Source organism: Falco naumanni, chromosome 11 (genome assembly GCF_017639655.2).
Source record: "Falco naumanni isolate bFalNau1 chromosome 11, bFalNau1.pat, whole genome shotgun sequence".
NCBI classification, from domain to species: Eukaryota; Metazoa; Chordata; class Aves; order Falconiformes; family Falconidae; genus Falco; species Falco naumanni.
In genome coordinates, this window is record NC_054064.1 from 3,727,335 (window position 1) to 3,749,466 (window position 22,132).

General features: G+C 44.1%; 1 protein-coding gene across 1 annotated transcript; it reads left to right on the forward strand.

Moving 5' to 3' along the window:
- The first annotated feature begins 1,779 nt into the window (after window positions 1–1,779).
- On the forward strand, window positions 1,780–9,853 carry PTGS2 (prostaglandin-endoperoxide synthase 2). The gene is made up of 10 exons (XM_040611108.1): window positions 1,780–2,042; window positions 2,514–2,630; window positions 2,741–2,884; window positions 3,350–3,493; window positions 3,870–4,051; window positions 4,898–4,981; window positions 5,168–5,414; window positions 6,391–6,677; window positions 6,778–6,925; window positions 7,074–9,853. The coding sequence occupies exons 1-10, from the start codon at window positions 1,991–1,993 to the stop codon at window positions 7,478–7,480; spliced, it is 1,812 nt and encodes a 603-aa protein (XP_040467042.1). The 5' UTR covers window positions 1,780–1,990; the 3' UTR covers window positions 7,481–9,853.
- The last annotated feature ends 12,279 nt before the right edge of the window (window positions 9,854–22,132 follow it).

A 22,132-nucleotide genomic window follows, 5' to 3' on the forward strand; every position in this document is an offset into this window, starting at 1 on the left:
AATAAAGTGAGTATAAAATGGACATATAAAATCTGCAAAGCCAGACCCTTGATCTATGGCACAGTGCATACCATGAATCCCTTTCTATACCCTGTTCTGCTGGACATTACCAGTGTTTCATAGTCATTTGGTTCACGACACCTGGTAATGCAGGAACAAAGCATCCCCCTTTCACACTTGATAGGACTGAGCAACAACGACGAGACTTGCACGTAGCCACAACTGCAGTGACCTACAGTTCACGCAGCAACAGGCTGCCGACAGCCACACTCTGCTTCAAGCATATGACCAAGGCCAGTGGTTATCTTACACGTACGCGTGCAAATATATAAATATATAATATATGCCTTTCCCTATGCCAGCAGGATCCTGTGATTACAGACTTTCATGCACCATTCCCTAAAACATCTAGGATGACCTACTGCTGATGTATACAAATTATTCACTAACCACAATACAATTCTTGTGGGCCAAAAATAAGGTTTTGTTTCACCTGGACCAAATCCACTTTCTGTAGTCACTGAATTGCAATTTAAACACAATCAGCGCCGAACCTCAAAACATCTCTTCATTGAAATAGCAACGGATTTTATGTAGTGTTTAGTGCTGACATCAAGGGTGAAAGTGCAACGGGAAGGCTGCAGTGAGCCCCCAGCGCCACGCTGTAGGGAATTGCACAACTGCATTACAGCCCACTTCCTTCGTAACACATTTTCCACACGCAACAAAGATTAAAAATAGTAGTAGAGTGTGCTGATTATATACACACATAATACAATTATGACAAAAAGGTAAAGCATCCTCAAATGGGAAAATCTGTGCAGCATCTGAAGGAAATGAGCAAAGATTTGTTTACAAAGCGACCACACAGAGCGGCGGGGGGTATTTCAAAGGAAAAGCTCTGGGGAAAAGTCACCGGTCGTTTCAAAATAAGGTGCCCGAGGAGGGGATTTGGGCTCATCAGAAACACAAATACATGGAAACAAAGTTAAATACGCTCAGTATTCTTTTCTCCCCTTTGTGCATACTCATTTGCAACACAAGTGCTCTGCTGCGAGCCCCTTTCACACACGTGAGGGGAAAAAAGTCCCCCAACCACTTGTTTAAGGCACATATTAAAATTACTGCGTTAACAATCTAAGCCCCACGAGCTCCCGACGCTGTGACCCGGCGGGGCCCCAGACGCGGCTGCCACGGCGCCTGCCGCCCCTTCGGCTTCTCCCGCCGGCCGGCGCCTTCCGTGGCGGTGTCCCAGGCAGGGCAGCGCGGGGCAGGCCGCCGGCAGGGCCCCACCGCGGGCACTTGCGGTGACGAGCTGCATTTTTAGAACATCACTTGGCAAACGGGCGGGTTTGGGGGGTCAGAAAACTTGAGGCGGGAAGGGGGGCGGCTCGGCACGGCTCTGGGCGCCAGGCCCGCCGGTGGGCAGCAGGCGCGGCGGGGCCGAGCGCCGTGAGGTCCGGGCGCCCCGAGGGGGGGGCTCCCCGGCGCCCTGCCCTGAGGAGAGGCCGGCGGCGCCGAGGGGACAAGACGAGCCAGGCAGTGAGGAGCGCCTCTAGGAACGCGCCCGCTCCTCCTCTTCCCCGAAAGGGACGGGGATCCCGGCTGCAACATCCCCCCTAAAGGCGGGTGCTCCCCTCAGCGCCCGCCCCCGGCGCTGCCGGCGGGGACAGCCGCGGCGGGCCCGGCCGAGGTACGACGGCGCGTCCGCCGCCACCTCAGTGTCCCCCGCCGCAGCGTGGCGGCCGCGGAGGCGGACGGAGAGCCCCGGCCCGCGGCAGGTGGGAGCGGGACGGCGGCGGGGCGGGGCGGCGCGCAGAGCGAAATCCCCTACCCCGCCGTCGTTTCCGGCGGGCGGGTGTCGGCCGGTGAGTCACGGCCTGCAGCAGCGCTATATAACCGGGCGGCCGCCTCCCTGGCAGCGTTAAGGGCTTCTCAGCGTCGAGTACCCGCAGAGCCTGAGCCGCACCAGCCGCAGCCCCGCCGGGACATGCTCCTCCCCTGCGCCCTGGTGGCCGCGCTCCTGGCTACCGGCCACGCTGGTGAGTCCCGGCCCCTCACGGCAGGCGCGGGCCGATCGCGGGTGGATCGCGATCCAAACCGTGCGCGGGGAGTGCTGTTCTCTGCTTTTCAGCCGTGGGATGGATTAATTCTAGTTTCTTAACTGCTTTGTATTATCTTGCTATTTCTCAAATCCCTGACGTACGGTACAAAGGATGTCAGGCCTCTGCTGGCCTGTGTGACATAACCTGACCCTTCAGAGGGGCTGTATTGCTGTCGGGAAATGGAGACAAATTCTTTCACCTTTACTAATTGCTGTTACCTGTAGTAGCCCAAAGGCTGGTGTGAATGGATGCTCACACTCTGCCTTTCTGCTAAGCACTGCACTTCAGGGCATCGTCTGCCGAAGTTAGGGAAGTCTGGCGCGGTGAGGGGAGCGGCCAGGCCGTGTAGCCGTGCGGGATCCCAGCCGTGCGAGATCCCAACCGCAGCGTCTGGCTTTCTCGTTCTAGCCAACCCTTGCTGCTCCAACCCCTGTCAGAACAGGGGCGTGTGCGTGACAACAGGACTGGATCAGTACGAATGTGACTGCACGAGGACAGGATATTATGGGGAAAACTGTACAACACGTAAGTATCCTGAATTCTCTGACTTCATTTACCTGAAAAGAGATTTAATTCCAGGATTGCAGATTATACTTAATAGCTAATTTACACCATCTTTCCATCAATGCTTACAGCGGAATTCTTCACGTGGCTGAGGCTAACATTGAAACCTTTGCCGAATACTGTCCACTACATCCTCACCCACTTCAAAGGAGCCTGGAATATCATCAATGACATTCCATTCTTAAGAGATGCTATTATGAGATATGTATTAACATGTAAGTATGAGTTCTCTCTTCTAGTCCTCTTAACTGGCAGAAGTTACTTGTAGGACTCCAGGATACTGCACTTGATTGGTCTGTATATAAAGTTAACAACCTAAATTGCACTAAGAATTGAAACATTCTAACCAAAACTTAAGACTTCTGCATGATGCAGGCTTGTATGAAACACTCTTTGAAATGAAAATGGGGTTTGCTCTAATCTCTGATAGAAGCCAGGATTTTGCCAGCGTAAATGCAGCACCAAATTGCTTGTGTTAATAGTTGGGTCCAGCTGACAATCCAGGACCCAGTCCTGTCATTCAGTAATGGTAATCCCATTTAACATCAGTAGCTGATACCTGTAGAATTTGTTAATGCAACTGCTGCCAAAGTATGGAAAAGATCTGGCCCTGTGACCTATTTTTTGAGACCAAAATGTACAGTTTAAAGAATCAAATATTGTTATTTTTTTTTTTACAGCAAGATCACACTTGATTGACAGTCCACCAACTTACAATAGTGATTATAGTTACAAAAGCTGGGAAGCTTATTCCAATCTTTCCTATTACACAAGAAGCCTTCCACCAGTAGGACTTGACTGCCCAACACCAATGGGTGTTAAAGGTAAGGAATAAATGAGATGTGTAATGTTTGCTTCTAGGAATGTCTACTTATCCTCTTAGAAAATACTGTGAGACCTGCTTGTCTATACTTTTTTTTTTAGTGTGGTTGACTTTAAAAATAGCCAAGTTTTGGATACACTGTAAGACCTAAAAGATAACTATTGTGGTTCTCACTATTGAGTTACATGCTAAAAAAGGAATTCAGAAGTTCCTAACAAAATCAAAAAAGTGAGCATAGAAAAGCAGATAATTGCCCTTTATTTGTATGCTACTGTCCTTCAATAATATATTGAAAGTCTTAAGCCTTTTTGTTGGCAACAAAACTAAGTATTGAAAACTATGTTTATGCTTGAATATCTCACTGCTTTCTCTTGCAGGTAAGAAAGAGCTTCCAGATTCGAAAGTGATTGTGGAGAAGTTTTTGCTAAGGAAAAAATTTATTCCTGACCCACAAGGCACAAATGTGATGTTCACATTCTTTGCCCAACACTTCACTCATCAGTTCTTTAAGACGGACCACAAGAAAGGACCTGGCTTCACCAAAGCTCTCGGCCATGGGGTATGATCATACCTTTAACTTGAACACAGCACTTACATTCTAGCTGCTCAGTAGCTTCTAAGAACTATCTTGCAGGCTGTGAGGGTACACAAATACCAGTACATGTTTTGGTTCACACAAAAATTTGTCACAAACTAGTGGGCTTACCCCTTCTGCAACTTCTCCTGAGGAAAAATTCCAGCGCTTGATAGCATCTCTTCCTGGGTCAGAACTGCTTGTGCAAAGCATGTGGTGCAGTTTAAAATATCTGCACAGTGATCTCTATGACTTCTTTATTATTATTCCCAAGAACCTGCTCTCACCTGAAGCATGTTTGATTTGGTGAGTGTCCAGAACTTCTCTGGACTCTTTCTATCAATTGCAAGGAGTGGTATCCAGCTCTGCAAAATATCTTGTGTGCTGCTAGTCAAAGAGACTTAGTTTAACAAGAGCTTTGAAAGCAGACTTTGATTTAGGATCTTCACCTAAAAGACAGGCAGCCTTTGGACAAAGAGTTGTTCAGTACGAATGTAATATGTAGGTCTAAAACAAAGCTATAAAATACGTATGTGTGTATATACAAAGAGCTGCCTGCATAATAGAAAGCTGCTGACACTTTAAACAGAGTCCTTGTAAATTGACTGGCAATTCAACAAAATGCTGTTATGTGGAGATGGCTCCAGTTGCCAGGAAATAGTTCGGCTTCACATTAAATATTGTGCATGATATCATAAGGTAACAATAATATATTTAAAAGGTAAACATCTAAGGGGGTGAACTCCTATTGGCATTCATAGAAGTGGGATGTATCCTTAAATAGCAAAAGATGCGAGTTGGCTTCATGTTACAAATGCTTTTGTTTTATAGGTTGACTTGAATCATATTTATGGAGAGACTCTGGAGAGACAACTTAAACTGAGACTTCTAAAAGATGGAAAGCTAAAATACCAGGTATGTCTTATCTCAAAATTCCTGCTCCCTTATTGGATGACATGCACTTCCTAAACTAGTGTTCTGTGCATGGTGTAGTCGATCTAAAATGTAAGCCTAAAGTTGGCACCAACAGAGTCAAGACAGCTTAACTCATGAACATCATAGCTTAAGACTCTCTCTTTGTTCTTTCTTCCTCCCTGGCAGATGATTGATGGAGAAATGTATCCACCAACAGTGAAGGACACTCAGGCAGAGATGATCTACCCTCCTCACGTACCTGAACACTTGCAGTTTTCTGTCGGGCAGGAGGTGTTTGGTTTGGTCCCGGGCTTGATGATGTATGCTACAATATGGCTGAGGGAACACAACCGGGTCTGTGACATCCTGAAACAGGAGCATCCAGAGTGGGATGATGAGCAGCTGTTCCAAACTACTAGACTCATATTGATAGGTGAGTGTCACATCTACATGCAACTCTAACCTTCTTGAGTGACACTTCTAGCCGTTATCTGCTGCAGTTGGTGTAGTTAAGATGGAAATCTATTAAATGGGTGTGTGAGGGCATACATCTGAGCCTCCGTGACCTGTCACTGGGATTGTATTGGATACAGCTTCCTCCCAGCAATGTTAAAGATGGAACTGAATAAAACTGAGCTAAGTGATGCTTAATTCCCTTATCAAAGGGAAAAAGAACTGGAAGCAGTGAAAAAGCAGGAAGTTAAGGTTCCTTCTCAGAGAAGGCATGTGAGGCTAGGTGACCTCAGACTGTCAGATCTTGTGGGGTTTTGTTTGTGGTGGTTGGTTTTTTTTTTCTCCCCTGGGGTTGGGTTGGTTCAGGTATGCTTCAAAAGAAAGGCTGTGATTAAATCTGAAGTTAAGGGAGTTATGTAAAACGTAATTCTGCATACTTCTGTTTAATTCAGTGGTATTTCATCTTATATAAATGACAATGTACACTAAGCTTGGAAAGATCTTGTCCAAACTGACTGAAACAGTAAACCCAGACATCTGTATTAAGCAGCTCAGAAGCTGAGAGGTACTTTCACATATCAACTTTCTTCATTATCCCATACCTCTCACCTAGAAAGTGTTGTATAACTGAACATGATGTAGATACTGATGTGTGCTGTTCTGTGGAACGTATAAAGAAGTCTGTCTTGTGGAGGGGGCAGGGAAGCAGGATACAGAAAACACTTTGGCTGTGGTAGAGAAAACTCTTGGGATCTCAAGTACTGTTCCGCCCCTTAGTCACATAAAATGTATGAATTACTTTCTAGACACTATTACAGAACATTGAAGTGTTTATCCTCATCACTCTAGTATTTTTTTAGAACAGTTCAGAAATGGTATTTTCTCTCAGAGCAGGATAAGCACCTAAAGCTTTTCAGGGAACCAGTGCAAACATTTTCTGTGTTATTGACCAACAGGAGAAACAATCAAGATTGTTATTGAGGACTATGTGCAGCACTTGAGTGGCTACCATTTCAAACTCAAGTTTGATCCTGAACTGCTGTTCAACCAGCGATTTCAATACCAGAACCGAATTGCAGCTGAATTCAATACTCTCTACCACTGGCACCCACTTCTGCCTGACACTTTCCAGATACATGACCAGGAATACACTTTCCAGCAGTTCCTCTACAACAACTCTATAATGCTGGAACATGGCCTTTCCCATATGGTGAAGTCTTTCTCCAAGCAAAGTGCTGGCAGGGTAGGTACTTTCTCAAGCTCCTAGTGAACCAACAGACATATACTTCCAACTTTCTCCTGACTTACTAGGAGATCTTACTACTTTTAATCTTTATTAATAGGTTGCTGGTGGGAGAAATGTTCCTGCTGCAGTACAGAAAGTAGCAAAGGCTTCAATTGACCAAAGCAGACAAATGAGATACCAGAGCTTGAATGAGTACAGGAAACACTTCATGCTGAAACCATTCAAATCATTTGAAGAACTTACAGGTAACAGTTTACATCCTTCCTGACAAACAAGGGCCCTTCTATTAAATGGCTAACAGTCCTGCAGTGCTATTACTGGACTTGAAAAGGACAGTCTCGCAATGAAAATAGGGTTTTTCCACTTACCGCTTTTATTCATCAATAATTACAGGAGAAAAAGAAATGGCAGCTGAACTGGAAGAGCTTTATGGAGACATTGATGCTATGGAGCTGTACCCAGGTCTTCTCGTAGAAAAGCCACGACCAGGTGCCATCTTTGGTGAAACAATGGTGGAGATCGGAGCACCATTCTCTCTGAAAGGACTGATGGGAAATGCTATCTGCTCCCCTGAGTACTGGAAACCTAGCACCTTTGGTGGGAAAGTGGGCTTCGAAATAATCAATACCGCCTCCTTACAGAAGCTCATCTGCAACAACGTGAAAGGCTGCCCTTTTACTGCTTTCCACATCTTAAATCCTGAACCCACAGAGGCGACTATTAATGTTAGTACCTCAAAAAGAGCAATGGAAGATATCAACCCCACACTACTACTGAAAGAGCGCTCTACTGAGTTGTAAAAATCCACTTATTTATTTAACTATATAACTTATTCTATTTATGGCTTAAAAGTGTTTAAAACCAAAAAACCACAGAAACTTGAGTATCTTCATTGTGGGGGTTGTCCTAGATTCCTTACTTAGGTAAGGCTTCCACTTACAAAAGGGGTTTTCTGTGTTTGAGCTCTACAGTGGCGAATCCCTTGTTTAAAGTCTTCTGTAACAGAACTATGTATTCCAAAGTGGACAAAGGTTCCAACTTTTTTTAAAATGTTGTTTTAATACTTGACAAAGGGTGTTGGTGGTGCGTTTCGGGGTTTTTTTTTGTCTTTTCACTTCATAGATCACTTAACACTACAAAAGCAAACTATTGCCTCGGCAACTTTCTTAAACTTGAAAAATGGGCCATTGAACTAAAAGTACAGGAAAAATTTGACTTAATGAAAACTACTAGAAAAGGTTATGAATTCGGTATGAGCACTCCAAGACTAATGAAAATACCTATACTTGAGACTCACCTATTTATGTAAAGTCAGAGAATGCATTGCACTTACAGTTTATACTACCTCTCCTTCATTGCAAATAAGGCACTTTGTATAGTAACTTATATGTTTGTTTTTATGTGTAAATCTGCTTTCATGTGGCATTATACCTTTTTAATTTAATTATTTAAAGAAAATGGAACTTCTCTTGGATCCTACTTGTTTTTGAAGCGTATGTCACAAGTATTATTTGTGTACAAGGGTGATAATAAGGTACTGAGCTTAGAAATAACTGATTCTCAGGCTGCAATACAAGGCTGTTTTATATTTTGATACAGATGTTTTATTGTGCAAGTTTGGGGAGGTCTTAAACTTAGTCTGAAGTACTGGTATTCTTTTCATAGCTCTAGTTCTCTGGTCTACTTGATAATATAATTTTAATCTTATTTAATGGACAGTTTAGCTTTAGTTAAAGGTGTGGCTGTTGTATACATGCTTTGGGTACACAAAGCTAGATTATTGGGGAATAATGAAAACTGGGAAGCAGTGTAAATGCACGGCAGAGACATTAATACAGAAGACCAGGACTTGAAGCTAGTTTATGTCTGTGCACACAAGCCATACTCATGACTTAATTCTATTTATTGGGGGGAGGAGGGATAATCGGGATAATGTGTTGCTTATAACTTATAAACAGAGGCATTTTAAGTGGCTTCAGCTTAATTAAAACTGGCTAGCTAGCACAAAATCTCCTAGATGTAATTGTTCTGCTCAGCACTAAAATATCTATTCTCATGTGGACACATAAGAAGTTGCACGGGATCTTGTACCAGCACTTCAGACTTGCATATAAGGGTATCTTTTTTTAATTTCTAGAGAGGAAATGTAGAAGATGATCTTCCCATAAAAACAGCTGGGGAACTATAGGTAAAAAGAAAAAGTCACTTCAGACTGGAATAGAGCAGCAACCTGGTATTCTGTGCCCCTGCCCAAAATTGCTTGACTACTTGTGGAAAAGGACTTGAGTTTTATGTTTCATCTGACTCTCAAACATTTGTAAAGGCTATGGCAGTAGTATAGTTTGACTGTGACTTCTGTTTCTGTTGATTTGTTTAGAGACAATGATTACCTTATACTGTGTAAGTTTGTAATTGTTAGTGAAGAGCTGAATCAAGATCTCCTGTCGCAGTCAGTACCAGTGAATGATTTGAGGTGGGCTTCGGTATGAGTGCTTCGGGAGAAATAAGGGCATTTGTTTTCTTTTTTGCTGTTTGAAGCACGCAGAAGGGAAAAAACTTCACTAACCTCGCATTAAAAGGTGGATGGTACTGTATGTGCTAATAAGTGAACCCTGCTTGGGCACTTGTCAAACATGTGACTGTCATTCAGACCCATCTTTGGAACACACTTCTTCAGAGCACCCTTCTACCGTGAACAAGGAAAAGTGTTTGGCTTTCAGTCAAAGGGAGACAAGTCTAGACAGGTCTCTATTTTGGGGTAGGAAAAGAGGAATTCCTCAGACTGTCATTTGAGTTATATTACAAGCTGCCTCGTAAATGAATCATGTTCACTGCATTTTGTACTCTGCAGCCACATTTCAACAGTCACTTATCTGTGACCCAACCTGCTGGGTTTGGCTGGGTTCAAGTTGCTCATGATAAGTATGTATGAGACTATTTATTTAAAATTCTGTGAATTGTTTTTCACTTTATTTTTGTAGGACAAGAATGTTTTTAAAATGCAATTGTTTATATAAATAATTTGAAAACATTACCTGTATGGGCTCATTTGCTTGTGATTTTGTTCAGCAATATTTAGTATGAAACTATTCTTTTTATCTCATTTCTCCATTTAATCTCAAGTGGAAATTCCAGGGGATTACTAACAGCATTAAATTCTCTCATCTCTCAAACCCAAGGTGCCTGTATGGTTATTCCTACCACCCCCCCTTCTTTGTTCACCAGTGAAAAGGGTTTTCACCACGACGTGCCTAGGGCAGCCAGCTGGTAGCCGCTCCAGTACAGAGGCCAGCAGTGCTCTAGAGGGGCGAGTGCGGTACTGGAGTGCTACAGCCCCGCGTTGGGGTAACCACGGGCCCTTCACCTCTGTTGAGCGCTGACTCTCCCAAGCCAGAGCAGCCCATAGGCCTTTCCCTTCAAGCTTGCCATGCTCCAGAAGGGGAAGCTGCTCTGGGGTGTGGGCAGCCACTGGGGAAGGTCTTTGCACTTGAGCATGTTTTCAGCAGTGGTGGCTTGTCCCTGTTGTCAGACAGCGAACTGAAGCTGTTGCAGCCACTTCTTCATTGCCTGCCTTCTCTCTGCACAAAGGTCCTGCTTTGTTACCGTTGCCACCGTTAGCAGCTAACCTTCTGCAAAGTAACAAGCTGGAAAGATGGGCAGTGGGGCTAGGACAAGAGCAGCGGTGTGCTTAATAAAAAGAGACAGGGCTTGTATGAAATGGCGCAACATGTTCCTTTCCTACGAAGAGCACCTCTGAGGACACCTGTCTCTTCCCTACAGTTTTCATCTCTGATAAGCAGCGAGGGGAAGCTATAAAGGAGACAACCAAGGGGATCACGTACCTAGTACTGCCTCAGTCACCTTCTACCACCTCCACCCAGCCACCAACTAAATGTCACGTCAAGCACGCTTCTGTGCTCAGACCCCCACTACCATGCCACTGTTGACCGTCTCCAGTACTCCCCCATCCCAATATTGGTGCCCCGTCCTCTCACAGCCTCTTCCTAGTGACCAACCCCATAGCCACAGTCCTTCACCCAGAGTCACCTTCCTTCCAACCACCCAAAATCCTCCTTGGCCCAAGGCTCATGCTAGTGACCCACAGCTCTGTATTCCCAATGACCCTCCAGCCCTGGGAATATGACAGTCCTCCTGCCTCTGCTCTGGAGCTCCTTTCCATCTCCACCAGTGTGCAGCTTCCTTGTGTTTCTATGGTACCCAGGCACCTAAACACCTCCAGCAACTCTCCTCAAAACTCAGTCCTCGTCACATGAGTGACCATCTTCAGCCCCAAGAACGCAAGACCCAAAGGACCCTCCCAAGAGCATCACTCCCATCCCTGTCCTGGCCGCAGGCGGAGACTGTGAGTGAACAGAGGCATGTGAAGACCACATATGAGCAATGTGGGGTTTTTTCTTTAATAACCAGTCAACTCGTTTGCTCTGCAGGTTAATTCATTTTGACATGTTTCTGCTTTGAGGGGAAGTTGAACAAGTGAAGACGAGGCCAGTCGCTTCGGTGGGAGGAGGATGGGCTCGGCCACTGCCACCAAGGGGGCAAGGCACTGCACGGCGAGCGTGGCAGTCAGAAAGCAGCAGCGAGGTCAGCCACAGAGAAGGTGTTTCAGGTGGCTGCTGCCCGAATTAGGGAAGGGCCAGTCCAGATGGGTTTGGTGCACAATGGATGAGATAGCTCGATCTTTGGAGGAGCTCCTCCTTCCCTCTGAGCAGGGGCATGTCCTGATGATACAAAAGGCAAGAATAGTCCCCAGAGGAAACCTGCCCTGCAAAATACTTGTTCTCCAGCCTGAATCAAGGGAAGTGTTTCACCCAAGGCAATGTGGTAAAGGAGGGGGGCTCAGCATTGAAGTCGTACCCTTGGAGGGAAGTCCATCAAGGAGCACGAGAGCTCCGTGCTTTGGGAGCAGCTCACCATACACCATCACCTTTACCAAGGGCTTTTGCTGTACGTCATTTGCTCGCTCGCCCACTGCGTAAGAGGCCTTTACAGGCACTGAGTCGGAGCCCCGTGGGCATCTGACCAGGTTTATTACTCCTGATACACTCGCTGGAGGCGTGCTGACCTTTATGCTGCAGCGCTAACGCTCCCAAGGCAGCTGCTTTACCCGGGTTTCAGGAGACATTTCTACCACAAGCAGCTTCTGCTTTGAAAGAAAATTCCCCTTCAGCTTTCGGCAGCAATCCAGAAAAGCCAACAGGTAGTTTGACCAAGCTGCAGGAAGGGTAGGGAGGAGAGAAGGAACCCAGGTAGAGGGGAGTGGACGCATCGCTTGTTCTTTGCCTGTTCACTGCTACTGAAATAGGTGAACAGCTCTGGGAAAACCTATTGCAAAGATGTGCTGTTTCCTTTGGAATACCAGAAAGGTGAAAACCTGCAAGTTATAAGAATATATTATATAACATATATATTTATATAAGACAGCAAGGAGCAGGCTGTAGTTATATACTCTAAATATGGAAAAGGAGATGAATGGAGTGATCCTAACCTTTCTGCTTTTTAGCGTGAAAAGCAGCACACAAGGCAGAAATACAGCAGCATCGCAAAGAAACATCATACGGAGAAAACTCTCCTTGGAAAGAGCTGAGTGCTCCTCGTCCTTTAATCTGGACTTTGTTTGCAAATAACATTATCTGAGAGGCAACATGATTGGTTTCAAGTTGAATTTTTTTTTTCCTCTGATATTTTTAAAATTTCCTCTGACTATTTTTAAAAATGAGTATAAAATCTCCTGTGACTCCTGTGTTAAGCTCAGACATTTTTATTAGTAGTGGCAAGAGACTGATCATAACAGCACAAACCCCCAACCACTATATTCCTCCTCTGCCATTCAGGAGCGAGACAAGAAAGTAGATGTCAAGAAAGTAAGAAGGAAAGAAATAGCACAAGAAATTCAGAAAATTTTCTTTCTGGGATTACCTTGGCTGAAAATCCTGAAACTGCACTGAAAATCTCAGCATTCCCTTTCTGCCACGCTAAAGCCTGAGAAACCAGAGAGTCAGAGGTGGCCCGGGCAAGTTAGGAGCTGAGCACCATCAGTAGAGAGAGGATATTAAAGGTGGTGAGATCTCACTAGCTTACCATCAGGAGAGGGCAGGGTACAAAGCGCTCAAGGTTTGACTCATGCTGGTTGCTTGTCCTCAGTTCTGGGAAAGCCAAGCCATTTTATCCAGCAGGTATTAGCCATCAGATCGAAAGCAAAACATGGAAACCCCAGATCTGAGGGAAGGAGGCAAGTAATCTTCAAGGCATCTACTTTCAAGCCAATGCACTACAGAGTTGCTCATACTCATCAGCCAAGGATCTAGCCCATTGCAGGACACGTCTGCAGAAGGTTGAAAATACATTGCATCTTCTAACCAAATGTAATCCTACTTTTTTTTTTTTTTTTTTTTTTTCTTTTTTTCTGTTTATTAGTAGCTGTTACCAGAAGGGCACTGGGAAAATACAAAACGCCACATAACTAGGAGCATCCTGCTTGCGTCTCATCTTTACTCATTATAGTAGCAAAGTAGCAGTTCATGCTTCTGTCTGAGGGCAAAACTGAAAATACTGACAAAAAGTAAAGGAGGATCCTGTGGGAAATACATTCTTGCTCTGCACTTTATTTTTTCACAGTAACCAGGTGTAGCTCATTACTTTAGGCTTACACAGTAGTGGATATAGGCGTGTGCAAGCATCCTTGTTCAAACCTGCCCTGCTGACAGGTAATTTTAACACCTATTCATTTTCTGCAAAAGGACTGCATTTGTGGTGGACTTCTATGAGAGCACACAAAACTTTTTAAACACGCACACACTGAAATGAGCAAAAGAGTGAAAGCAATGCCCATCACACCGAGTACCGTGGAGCAGCCAGGTGGCGGTTGGAGAAGTCATGTTCCCTAAATGGCATGTTGTCTCCCCTTGCTTTTCCCTATACCATGAAGATCTCCCAAAGAAAATATTTTCATAAACATTCATCAAGGAAACATTGTGCAAATCATATCGGCTTTAGCGTAACGCCATAGCATGTGGCTGCTAATAAGGGTATTTCTGAATTTACGCTGGCAGGTCTTCAGAGGTGGGAGATGAGACCCAGACCCTGAGAAGCAACACAGCTTTGGTGTAAAAATCCACCTCTGCAAGACCGCAAATGCATCAATCATTCAGTATAATTTTAAGCCTCAGAAAGCTTGAGTGAACTGTGACAAAGCAACAAAACGTGGCTAAAAGCTGTGATGCTGACTGGCACCTTCAAATCTTTCCCTGAGAACTAACACAACCTGATATCCTTTCAGTTGTGGCTTTCAAGCCTGTTGCCTAGACAATATTAATTAATCCTGCCTAACAAATAATGGCAGAGTTGCTAAGTAGCATTCATAGGTAATAATTAAAACAAAACTGCGTTGAGCTTGCTCAGCTGTGAAATACTAGTTCTTACATAAGGCTGGGATGTTACATGAGATGATCCAATCCCATCTTAGAGAAGCTGTTAGAAAAGGTATGTCGAATGAAGTAGGGAAGTAGAAACCATTCCAAATAAACCAGGGCTGAGATTTTTATGGCGCAGAGAATTTCAGTGAAAGCAGAAAAAAAATATGCATTTCTAAATTAGAAATGGACTAAATTTTCTCAGTGTCCAAGAAACTGATAGAATTTCAGACAAATTCAGGACGTATTTCTGGCCCTGCAACAACGAAACCAGCTCTTTTTTCACTGTTTGCTAGGTGAAATGTTTCACAGTTTGCCATCATAACAGACCCAGTCTTAACGGCGAACAACCATTTCCCAACCTGCCCATGAAATGCAAAATCCTTCTACAGATCAAGCAGTATATATACAATCATCCCCAAAGTGAGCTGGCATTACTGTAGAGCAAATAAGCTTGGATATTCTCCAGAATCTTCATTCTGGATCAGCTATGCTTTTCATTCGTTATAAAAGCTCTCCCACCCGGTAGGCAGAGACGGATAAAACACTGTACTGAAGTTCCCACACGTTCTTCCTCAGCCTGAAGAAAGAAAAAGCACGCTTGCCTCATTTTGAGGAAAACTTAAGGATCATATGAAGACCCCCCACTAAGACGAAGTTAGCGCCTCCTGTAACAACAAAACAAGCATTTAACGAGAAGTGAGACTTTGAAAAGTGACCCTGCCTATAGCAGAGCCCAGGGGTTTAGTTTCTGCAGCTCTCTGGCACTTCTGAAAGCATCTCTGGAGATCTTCTGTTTGGTGTTGGAGGCCAGGGCTCCCCCAGAGTGCCAGCAAGTGCAGGTGCCAGATGTATAAAGGTTTTTCAGTTTAAAATATCACTTTAAATAAGATACGAAAAAAAATAAGATCAGGCAGTGATTTACTGGTAAGCCAAGATCAACAGCATTTCACAGACTAATTTTTAAAAGCAAATGCAAAAATAAAACCTTTTCTCATAGGAAGGCTTTGTGAAGAGAGAATCAAAATCCCCAAGCTTCCTCATTTTTTAGGAAGTTGATTTCCTCTTCAACTTCCCTAGTCACCCTTTGTTACAAATATTTCTCATAACCCCCTTTAAACTTTCTTGCAAATAGGTGAACGTTTACCACCGCCTTCTTAAATATTTGCTTATTCAATAGTAAGGTCTACAATGACTTCAGCTATCACATCAAATTTGACATGGCTGAAGTTGCACGTTATTTGAATAACATTGTTCTGATGCAAACATCATTTGCAAAGCTTATGCCCTTTCCTAGGAACAAGGGGCAGCTATTTTAGTGGTAGTTCCCACTCCATCTTCAGTGGGATGGAATGGAAAGACAGGTACAAAGCCATTTTCCTATGTAATATGTTAGGGAACTGCAAAGTCTGCAGGCATCATTCAACATAAAACAGCACCTTGGGACGCTTAATATTATGAAGCGATTTGAAAAAATTCTTCTGTAACTGCATATCGAATTTAGAACTGAGTTCTGAAAAAACTGAAGAGCTTAACTGTATGTCCTGACTTTGCAAAAATGGACAGGGAAGCTCACTGGAAAAGGTTCCCGTGAGATTTCTGTCACTTCTGCTTTTAGTCATAGTGAGATTATACAAGAGCAGTCTCTAATACAGGATTTTTATTTTTATTCTTTTTTCTTCTTCACTTTCATACCAGGAACCAGAAGACAGACTAAGGAACCATTTGCATCAGCACTTTCGTAATGGTTGGTCTAAAAAATTAGATTGAGAGAAGGATGTACTCTCCCCATCACATTAAAGCTGCTTGCTCATTCTCAAGAACTATAAAATTTACTGGGGGAACTGGAAGTCAGAAAAAAATGTCAATTTTATTGAGTGACTAATAAAATTTTTATTTATTTGCCTCTAGCTCCATTTTCACAGGAAGGTCCTTCCTTTAGAAAATAAGTTACATTACTTATGATTCAGCACATGAATAGGTAAGCAACATGGGAGAATATGAACAAGAATCCTTATTAATAAATGGCCATAAATGCACCCACTTGAACAAAGCTTTGACAGAGCAATTTGTCATCAGATTTTAGGCTAGTCTAGATCTGCATGACTTGCACAAAGCCAGCCCCACCTTCCAGTTCACAGCCACGCTCAATTCTCCTCGAATTGGGTCAAGTCATCCTTACCCCACTATTGAGGTTTAATCAAAAAAGGATTTAGTGACCACATGCTTTCAGTTCCTTAACAAAATCCCCTCTTCGTTTCCCTGCTGCGCTCCCCATTTCTCGTAACTGTCAGGGCACAGACTTTAAGATGATAAGAAGTAAAGTGCATTTAAACTAAATGTTTAAATGCACTTTAAAAACTAAACTAAACGATTTGCATAAAACTAATTTTTTCCGAACATTTTGCTTTTTAGTTTATTTTATTCAGCTGTTCTTTACCAATCCAAACCTAGCTAAAAGCTTACATTTCCTGCTTTTAGCTGCAGTCTGTAACAGTGCCAGGTTTTGTTCTTCTCTACTGGAAGGAGATGATCTACAGAAATTTGACAGTCAGGAAAGGACTCAAGCCAAGGTCAAACACAGTTTTTTATTCAGTACTGTTGCACTGATACAAGCTTACTGCTTGATGCAAGCAATGCAAAAATTTGGATTTGCAGGGATTCAGACTTTGGGCTTGCTAGCTCAATCTGCAAATCCCACAGCCCAGTGCAGAAGACCTTGGTACCAGTTGGGCAGAGGGACCAGGGTGGGTTTCCTACAACAGCAGTGAAGCAGAAAAATGAAGATCATCTCTTTTTTTTACTGCAAAGTATCGTTCCTGAGTAATAGAAAGCTGCCTAGCAACTTGTTTCACTTGAAATGCTAATAGCCATGCAGCACCTTCTTTGCATGTTCCATATTCTTGTTGTTTAGAAGGTATGCAATTTGCATGTACCTGACTGGAAGAAAAATCTCACGCTAATATTCCCTTACCACTATAACTACTTAAATTTTATATACCAGCAAATGTTACCAGATTATTTTTGTGGCATGTAGGTATTGCAGCTAACCACGATTTGGGCAAATGCTTTATGTGTGACTTGCAACACCATAAGCAAAGAACGGAACTGGCAATGGGAGAATCACAGGATAACTCGGCTGGAATGGACCTCTGGAGCTCTCTGGTACAAAACAGCGGCAGCTCTGGGGTCAGACATCAGACCTTCAGTCCATTCTGGGTTTGACTAAGCTGTGTTTCTCAGCATTATGGGCACCTTCATTTCTATTATTGTCGTGGTTTAATCCCAGCCAGCCACTAAGTACAACACAACTGCTAGGTCACTCCTTTCCCCTGGTGGGATGGGAAGAATCAGAGAAAGTTAAAACCCATGAGTTGAGAGAAGAACAGTTTAATAATTGAAACAAAGTTAATAATTATAATACTAATGATGATGATGATGAAAAGGGAGATAACAACAATAGAGAGAGGAATAAACCCCAAGAGAATTAAGTGATGCACAATACCATCGCTCAGCCCCTGCTGACCGATGTCCAGTCAGTCCCCGAGCAGCGACCGGTGGCCCCTGGCCAACTGCCCCCAATTTATATACTGAGCATGATGTTCTATGGTATGGAATATCCCTTTGGCTAGTTCAGGCTGTCCTGCCTGTGTCCCCTCCCAGCTTCCTGTGCACCTCCTCACTGGCACAGGATGGGAAACGGAAAAATTCTTGACTTAGGGTAAGCACCACTTAGCAACAATTAAAACGTCAGTGTGTTATCAACATTATTCCCATACTAAATCGAAAACACAGCACTGTGCCAGCTACTGGGAAGAAAATTAACTCCATCCCAGCCAAAACCAGGACAACTTTAAAACTACTACCCTTCCCTGAAGGTAGTTCCTTATCCTCAGACCTATATTTAAGGAGGAATACGACAACCATTTCCAAGGGAAAGAGAGAAGACAAATCAACCACAGATGAGAAGCTTCCAGGTTTCAACAAGAACTGCACCAATGATCTCTGTAAAAGCTGCTCATTCATCCAGAGCTCCTGAGCAGATGTCAGAGATAACACGTGTACACATACGCCCACATGGGTGTACATGCCTGCATCCTAAAGACGTGCTCTCCCACAGCAGGAGTGTGCATTTGCATTCAGGGAACACAGCAACGCACCAAGGACAAGCAGCAGAAGAAACCAGACTAATTTTTTATGCTATATTTAGTCAGTTGCAAAACCAGTTCAACTGTTGTGTGTTTATTGCTTTTTTAGGTGAAAACTGGTGGCATCTCCAAATCTAATTGTAATAGTTATGACAAACGTCTTCCGAGTTTTCATCTTCATAATGCAAAATACTCCAGAGCAGCATATAAGATTTCCTTTAAGCTTCCTGTTGAGTATTTACACAATAATTTATTATAAGAAAAAGAACAATTTTAATTTAGAATACAGTATAATATAGAAATGTTGCAGTGAATGGAAGGAAAGTTAATGTTTAAAAGAAATACAAACCTATTAAGGTAAAGAAATGCGTATTAGGCAAGAAATGGCTTCAGCCCTACTTCACAATGATATCAGAAGTCAAAACAGGTGAAATGAAACCAATTTAAAAATAAATATATTAATGGTAACAGGGGGGCACAATAGGAAAAATCCATGAAAGGGCAGAGCTAAGATTCCCTTGGTTGAGTTTAATACTTAGATAAGAAACATGGTATTTCATTTTTTAAAAAAACACCAAAACTATTTCCAATTTACTTATAAAGTCCCTGCATCAGTAACCAATTTTTAACCTTCCCATCAACATAGTCCTGAAATAAAAGAGCACTGTTTGTAGACACAATAATAATGTAGCTCTTTTCAGACACCATGGGCCATGGCCAGTGCTGCAGAAACTTGCTTGTAACCTTTCTCAAGCTGGGTCCTGGACGTTTCCTGATCTCAAACAAAAGCATCTTTAATGGGAAGTTTATTTTGCTTAATAATATTAAGCATATTGAGCGGCCTCATGATGACTAAGGAGTGCACATATGGAGCCACATTCATTCAGAACTGAAAGACGCTTTTTTCAGCCCCCATAGAAAATATGAGGCTGTTTTCACCTCCTTCATATTCTGGGAAGCAAGGAAATGTCTCCACTTGATCCCGGTGGAAATTTTTGGACAAATCTGTCTTTTGTTAGAATGTAACATTTTTATGGAAACAATCCAAGTTCAACTAAACTGTCCTTGGGAAGTATTTCTCAGGTCTAGCAAGAAATTTCTTGGTCACAACACAGCTGAGACCTTCCCCCCGCCCTCCGTCGGACAGACAGTGCAGAGGTTTACCCTCTCGTTGAGGCTCTCAGACAAGTACTTGGGGTAAACTTGTGCACTGCCTTAATTCTCCAGGTAAGTATGTTAACTACCAAGAAGTTCACTGTTGCAGTGTTTCCCCACTGATTCCTTCCTTGGTGTTTTACTTTCAAAAAATACAACTTTAAGTTTCCATTTCTCTTCCACCATAAAATGGGAGATTTTTTTTTTGTAGGATGACAAATTTTTTCCTGCCTATTGCTGATCCATGCAAATTTTTTCTCACTTCGTGATCAGCCTCATACTTCACAGAAAGGAGTTTGTCTGCAAAAGCAGCTTTCCTGGAAAAGCAAAATACAGTTGCCAATTTTGGATTGGAAAGCTAATGAGACATTACAATTACAGAAAGAACGCAGGGATCAGCTGGTTGTCCCGTGCTGAAACGCTCTGGAGAGTTGCTGGTTGCCAGTCAACCTCTCACAGTCTCTCCATCCCCCAAATTATAACATAGGTAGTTGCTAACCATGTCCAGAAGATAACAGGCAAATAGCCGAACATTGCCTTTATTCTTCTGGTGACAGACTTGCCTTTCTCATGTTTGGATTTAAACCTGGAGCCTTTCCTTCCTAGAGGGAACTACCCCATCTTGTAGGTGTTCAAGACCCACCTGCTGTACGCTGGCTTCCACCTCCCTTTCCTGCTCTTTGTGATCTGCTGGAGGGTGGGAGGGAGCAAGGCAATTTGGCAGGTTATCAAACCCATCTTGCCCACTTTCCCTGGGGAAATCCACCTTCCAAACAGAAGCACCGAAGAGTCCAGACTGAGGGAGCACTCGAACCAGTTTTGCAAGAAGTCGGGGAAATTTTTTGGCAACAAAAAGATGCCGTGAATCCTTCACAAGGAGAGCCCGTAATACAATATCGGAGCCAGCTGGCTGCGATAGCATCATCTGGACAGGACAGCGTGCTCCCAGGCCCATTATGCTCTAAAAAGAAGCACCCTGGCCAAAACACGATTGCACCCCTTGAACAATGTTTCTTAAATTATCACAGAAAAAGATTGTTTTAAAATGATACGTATATGATACGTATAAGTTTTTTCAGGGATGGAGGCCTAAGCGAAGCTAGAGATCTTTTATACCACCCTCAAGTCCACTGGGACAAGGAGAAAGTTTGTAAAATTTACCCTATATACAAAGCAGAGTCATTGTCAAGCACAAAAAGTCATGCTGGCAGCACAGCAAAAGTCCTTCTGGGAAGCAAAACAAATATATTTAAATTGGCTGGGGAAAAATACAATGCTATTTGTTTATTCTAGACTCTTATGCTAGCCTTTCTTACGCAGGGTTGAGAAGACATAGCAACCAGCCAGTCCGCTGCTCACACCAAACCCGTTTTAGCCACATGTGCTGTATCTGACGCACTTCTGAGTGCACAGCAGCAGGTTGCGAGGAGCGTAAGCTTGGCACGCCGTCACGTCTCCCTCCTCCCCCTCCTTCCCAGAGGCCGGTGGAAAACAGAGCACCAAAGTACCGGGGGTCAGGCCGGTCACAGACCCAGCACCCTGCAGTCACCCAGCAGAGCTCAGCAGCCCCCGCACAGGAAACCGGACCGCCTCGACGGAACGTGGAGGCTGGGGCTGCCTGCGTGTTGGGAACGGTCCCACCATTACAAGAAACTTGGGAATATAAACCTAATAAACCTCTTCATGGGAGCCCATGATCCTCGGGGTTACCACCACAGAGTGACAGCCACGGGTGGTGGGAACAGCACGGTGTTACACAGCACCTGTGAGAGGGGCACCCCAGCGTGTCCAAAGCGTAAGGAAATCCATGACACCTTCTGTACACTCCAAGGACACCCATACAGGCCACCAAGTTCAGCATATCAACCATGGGTCAGGCAGTGGGCACCAGGGAAGATGAGGAGAACCAGAAAAGGGGCCTGCTGCTGCCTAGCATCAGCTGGGCTGATCTCAGGTGTCGTTACTGACAGCCTAATTGTGCTGTGTAGATTGAAATTAAACACATTGGGCTTTGGCTGCTAATCCAGGGGCCTGGAGAAGGGAGGCAGCTCCCGGGTGCGGGTGGCAGAGTGGGTCCCTGCTCCCTCCTGCCGTTCCCCCATGTCTCCTCACTCCCCTCACCTCTAGCAGAGCTCTCTGCAGACACAAACACCTTGAGAAGTTTCCTGTGAGGGCTGTGCAGAACAGCCACATGTCTTAACGGCCAGCTTCCACTGCTAGCCCAGTGTCTTTTGAAGATTGCCACAAGCACAATCGGTGATGCATCAATGCATGTCACCGCAGCACGCTGGGGAAACCCCAGAAATATGTCTCTTCAGATGGGGATGTTTTGGAAGAAAGATATTGGAAAGAGTATTGCACTGTGAGCTTGCTTGTTACCTTCTGTCAACAGATATGTGTCGACGGGCATTGCTGTATGGAAAAGCAGCTCTGAGTCCTTAAGGCCTTGGCTGGTGTTTTCTTTGGCCGACGGTAACTGGGCAGACCTTGCAAGGGCCTGGCCTAACATGTTTGCTTCCACCTGCAGCCACCGTTCATTAAACTCGCTTATACGTAGATTTCTTCTGCAGCTCTGTGCCTTGCTGGTGTGTTAATGGGTAACTCCTGGGGGTGAACGCCAGCCTGAAGTGGTAAGTGCTTCCGCAATTGCAGGAGAAATGTCTCCGCAGCCTTTCGTTAATGGCCATACGCATTCCCAAATGTCAGCCCCATGTCGTCA

What these genes read in the sequence shown, in the direction of transcription:
- PTGS2 (XM_040611108.1), top strand. Translation starts at nt 1,991, where the DNA reads ATGCTCCTCCCCTGCGCCCTGGTGGCCGCGCTCCTGGCTACCGGCCAC. An exon ending in TATGAGATATGTATTAACAT is followed by an intron (nt 2,885 to 3,349) that starts GTAAGTATGAGT and finishes TTTTTTTTACAG; the next exon opens with CAAGATCACACTTGATTGAC. An exon ending in AACACCAATGGGTGTTAAAG is followed by an intron (nt 3,494 to 3,869) that starts GTAAGGAATAAA and finishes TTTCTCTTGCAG; the next exon opens with GTAAGAAAGAGCTTCCAGAT.